This window comes from Montipora foliosa, chromosome 3, assembly GCF_036669935.1.
Source record: "Montipora foliosa isolate CH-2021 chromosome 3, ASM3666993v2, whole genome shotgun sequence".
Lineage (NCBI taxonomy): Eukaryota > Metazoa > Cnidaria > Anthozoa > Scleractinia > Acroporidae > Montipora > Montipora foliosa.
This window is the reverse complement of record NC_090871.1, coordinates 17,353,804-17,359,231: the sequence shown is the minus strand read 5'-3', so window position 1 is coordinate 17,359,231 and position 5,428 is coordinate 17,353,804. Positions and strand designations below refer to the sequence as shown.

General features: G+C 41.4%; 1 protein-coding gene across 1 annotated transcript; it reads left to right on the top strand.

Moving 5' to 3' along the window:
- Positions 1 to 2,391: 2,391 nt before the first annotated feature.
- LOC137995332 (uncharacterized) lies at positions 2,392 to 3,069 on the top strand. Its single transcript, XM_068840905.1, has one exon. The coding sequence runs from the start codon at positions 2,392 to 2,394 to the stop codon at positions 3,067 to 3,069; it is 678 nt and encodes a 225-aa protein (XP_068697006.1).
- Positions 3,070 to 5,428: the final 2,359 nt, after the last annotated feature.

Sequence of the window (5,428 nt, the reverse complement as noted above, 5' to 3'; positions counted from 1 at the left end):
AAGAGAGCAGTGATTTATTTAGTTGTTGAACTTTCTTGGCTGTAGTTTCAACCATTGGTTTGTCTAGAGGTTGGTAGTTACTTAAATCATCAAGTAGAACTTGACCCTCTTTAAGTTTGTCTTGCCTGTTCATCAATACGGTTGTGCTGCCCTTATCGGACTTCTTGAGAATAATGCTTTTGTTACGCGATAGCTCTTTGAGAGCTTCGCGCTCTCCCGTAGATATATTATCTTTTGGCTTTACCAATTCAGTACTTGCGAGCTCGAATTTGACCTCCTCTAGGAAGGTTTCCAGAGCTACTGATGGCTGGACTGGTGGTTTCCAGTCCGACTTAACGTGGAAAAGATGAGGTTCGCTTTCTTCTCCGTGAAAAATATATTGTAGTCGCAATTGATTGAAATATGCGAGAAGTTGGCGCCTGATAATATAGGGAACTTAAGCACACTTGTTTTTGGGACGCGGACGGCAACCGGAAGTGAGCTGTTTTCCCTTTTGTCTCCACACAACTACATTTACATCGCCAAGTATCTTTCCTCTATTAGAGATAATAAGTATAAAACTCTTGGGGACACCACTGTCCTGGGACGCAAAATGTTCCCTTCCGGTTGCCGTCCGTGTCTCAAAAAGGCGCGAGCTTAAGCTCCCTAATATTAATATTTTCTTTTGTCACGGGTGTAGCTAGGGATGAACTTTAGGCCAAGCGATAGTAGGGTAATTTGCTCATCTGTCAGTTGTTCATTCGACAGATTTTTGATATACTGTTTGCGTGACTCAATGGCATTACAAAAGTGTTTCTTCGCAGATCGTTATGCTCTTTGGAGGCGTTGTTTTCTTAAATTGTTTCACTCGTTCTTCTGACCTCTTCAGCATGTTTTGGTTTGTGGCCATGGTCAGTAACTATCCTCCTGGAACTTCACGAGTTAATTCGTTCTCGTCGATGCTCTTTTGATATTTGATGTCAATGTCTTTAGGTCGCTTCTTTGTCGAGGCATTGCGATAACCCGACTCTAGATGGAGGTTCTCTGACATTACATTTGGTCAGGAAAGACCGCGGTTTCGATCCTATCATGTGGATCTCATCAGTTGCCGATAGCTTGATTTAAGGTGAAAAGCTTTATCTTCAAAAACCATGTGTGTTTGTCTTTATTTGTACTGGAAGGATCGAACTTGCTAAGTTCTGATTGGCTATAGAATTCTAGCCAATGGAGTTAATGTGTTTTATCAAGAGAAAATGAGGGGACAGAGAAGGAAGCTCCCGGTCCAGCCCTTGGGATATGTCATGTCCACGAAAGTTATTTTTAGACTAGCGGAAGTCTTCCGAGACGTCCGCATGCAGGCCAACCTCAGTCCGATGTTTGAAAGAAAATATGTATTCATCAGCCTTTCACGTGCGCCATCATTTTCTCTTTTCACTAAGAACCCGAGAGCGATGCAAGACTGCATGCGGACGTCTTAGAAGACAGACTCCCGCTAGAACAAAGACTACCGCTCGTCTAAAAATAACTTTCGTGGACATAACATATCCCGGCCAACGCCTTGAGCCTCCCTCTCTGTCCCCTCATTTTCTCTTGGTTTTATCCATACGAGCGTAGCTTGATGTTGTGTTTCTTTGGAAGGCTGAAACCGGTATTTTCCTTTCTGTGTGCTGTTTTCAAGGAGAAGAAAGCTATGTTTTCTATAACGCTTGTGTCTTTAAACTGTTGCTCAAAAAGTGAGCTAAGGTTTCTTTATGCCTAAGCGTAAAAGTTGCATTTTGTTTTAAGTCTCGCTCCTTTTCCGTTTCAGTTGTGTGATTTTGATCTGTCACGCACAAGGAACGGGGCCTGTCCATAGGCCTACCAACTCCCTTGTACTTGGTCTGGTTTCTGTTGCCTTTGTCATAATGTTGCTCTCTTGAGTACATATTTGAATGGACGCCTCTTTTAGGCGGTTCCTGTAGGATTCATTTCTCACATATTTCAATCAATTTGCGAGACGAATGCGACTACAATATATTTTTCACGGAGAAGAAAGCGAACCTCATCTTTTCCACGTTAAGTCGGACTGGAAACCACCAGTCCAGCCATCAGTAGCTCTGGAAACCTTCCTAGAGGAGGTCAAATTCGAGCTCGCAAGTACTGAATTGGTAAAGCCAAAAGATAATATATCTACGGGAGAGCGCGAAGCTCTCAAAGAGCTATCGCGTAACAAAAGCATTATTCTCAAGAAGTCAGATAAGGGCAGCACAACCGTATTGATGAGCAGGCAAGACAAACTTAAAGAGGGTCAAGTTCTACTTGATGATTTAAGTAACTACCGACCTCTAGACAAACCAATGGTTGAAACTACACCCAAGAAAGTTCAACAACTAAATAAATCACTGCTCTCCTGAAGAAGGCCACATTGACAAAATGACGGCTAAATGGCTCTCCCTTACGCCTGATCCTCCGCAAATACCAGTGTTTTACACACTTACAAAAGTTCACAAACCGACACCTGTTGGTAGACCTATTATCTCAGGGTGTTCAGGCCCTACAGAAAGGATCTCAGCATTTGTTGACCACCTTATTAAGCCAATAGCACAACAACAAACTTCGTATCTCAAAGATACAACAGACTTCATTAACTTCATCGAAAGGATTAAATTGCCTAACAGTGCCATACTTGTTTCAATGGACGTCACAAGCCTATACACGAACATACCACAACGAGAGGGTATTACCACCGTATGTCATGCATACGAAGAATTTCACCAAGGAAACCCTCCAGTCCATACCAGGTTTTTAAGCGAAATGCTCAGTCCGATCCTACATGAAAACTCGTTTCAATTTAAGGGGAAAGATTATCTTCAAACCCATGGAACAGCCATGGGCACGAAAATGGCCGTAGCCTTTGCTAACATCTTCATGGCCAAAATAGAAAAAGAAATACTCAGACAGAGCACCATTAAGCCAATCTTTTGGAAAAGATTTATCGATGACGTCATATCAGTATGGGACACGAGCAAAAACAAAATAGAGGAATTCCTTCTAAAGGCAAACAACTTTCATCCTACAATCAAATTCACGGCTGAAATCTCAGAAAATTGAAGCTACATTCTTGGACACTAAAGTATACACCCACCAGGCGTCACAAAAGGTCTTATCAAAGGAGAAGCGTCAAGGAGTTCTAAGAGCAAATTCCTCTGAAATTACTTTTGTGGAGAACATGGGGAATTTTTCAGCACGCCTCAAGAACAGAAATTTCCCAGCTACAACTGTAGAAAAACACCTCTCAGAGGTCAATTTGTCTGACAGAAAGAAAGCACTAGAACAGAGAAACAAAAATGCACGTAAGAGAATACTGTCCTTTGTAACCCAATACCACCCTGCGTTGCCCAACCACAAGAACATACTCATGGGGAAATGGCACCTTATACAGGACCAACCATATCTGAGAAATATCTTCAAGGAGCCGCCCCTAATTTTATATCGCAAAGGAAAATCACTAACAGACACTCTAGTAAAAGCAATCTATTTGCGAACTGCAGGAGTCGTGCAGGCCCGTCAACCCCCTTTTAAACTCTTTCTGAATAATTCGCGCCAACATTTATCTAGATGACGTATGGGTTGTGACGTAAGACCCCACATTTCAATCTTGACTTGTCCATTTCAGTTTTGTATTTTTGGCGGTTTTGGCGCAAACCATTTGCTGTAACACTAAACCATTTCACTTTATACTGAACCATTTGTAGTCACGCTAAGCCATTTGGGGTAACGCTAAACCGTTTCACATTACGGTAAGCTGATCAATGCTGCATATCATGTCGCAGTACGCTGATCCATTCAAGACCTGAGTATGTCATTTGAACAAGGAAAATTACACCGATCGTCTTTGGCACTGACCAATTCTGTGTAGGCTGCGATGATTGCATGAGGTGACTGATCTATTTCATTACACACTTGACCACTCGTTTTTTCACTGAATCAGTTCACCAAGAGTCTCTATACAGTTTCTGAACTGTATAAACCATTTAATGTTTGGGTATTTCATTTCTCCAAAAGTGACTTGTCCATTTGTGTTTTAAATAAACCGTTTCAAATTCTGATAAACCATTCTACAAAAGACAGCTAGACTAATCCGGTTTATTCTTTACGGTTTACAAGGCTTGTATTTTTGGCGTGACGGCACTTTGCACAAAGAAATCTTCAAGCAGCTTATCATGTAGCCAAATACGTCACTTAAATAAAACAGCTTTTACTGTTTTTATTGATTTTGTTGTTGTATAATCCGACTAACTTGGTGCATAGCTCATGACGATTTTTCTGCTAGTTCTCAAATCTTGCGATTCTACCATCGAGGTTAAAACAGTAACATCAAGTGGATACCTAGATCGTGACTGTTTGTATTCACAAGTGACCCATTTCGTAGTGTAAACAAGTATCTAGTTTACTTTCGGTTTTGACGGATTATTAAATGTTATGCTAGCGAAGCACAAATTCATTCATGCTTAGTTGATTTTCTGTCCACCCTCTACAATTAACTAGAATGTTGAAGTCAGCTTCACGGCTCAGTTTTGCCGTCGTTGTGGTTTTTGCTTGCATGCAAACCTATACTTCATCTGTTGCATCAGAATATAACGGCAACACTCTTAGAAGTTATAAGGGATCCAGCAATAACATCAAATGCCGCTGGAATTGTACAGTTATCGACTCCGATTTTCCCGAACGATCGAAAACCACTTTTGACAAGAACAGACTGATCACACTTGTTGTCAACTATGAGAGGAAGGTGACCGAGAAATGCATTCAACAAACGAGTGAATCAAGTGGAAATACCACTGAATACTTCCAAGTTTGGCTTCCGACAAACAACAACCTCTCCACTCTTGATCATGGAATGCAACCCTTGTTTAATTATATATTCTCTGGTCAAAGTAATGGACAAGCAAACATGAAAGCAGTTTGCAATTTGGATACGGCTACGGACACCATCGCGTCTTCTACTACCACTAATGACTTCCTGTCGCCATTTGTTCGCAGTCATCTTGCAGACCACGGTATTGAATACGCGGCGAATGCAAGTGATTGCAGTCCAGAGGAGATGCCTAATTCAATACCTTGTATAACCAGAAGTAACTCAACGATGAACAACACCGATAATCATTTCACTGAAAAGGTTGGTTTTTACCTTCTAACACTTGGATACTTCGTCTTTTTTTTGTACTACTACCCCGCTTTCCTTTGCGTTTTTTCTCCCACACGGGTAACAGAAAGTGGCCTTCGTCAGATTGTCTTAGAAGGAACAAGTCCGGTCAGTTTTACAAGTTTTGTAGCAAACTTTTTCCATTCTGAGAATGAAACTATCTGGCACAAGACAAGAATGCTTATTTTGCGACTTTTTGTGTTACCACTTCCGTTTCTTATACCGGCGGCACTTTATGCCGTTTACATCACCAAAAGCGGCGAA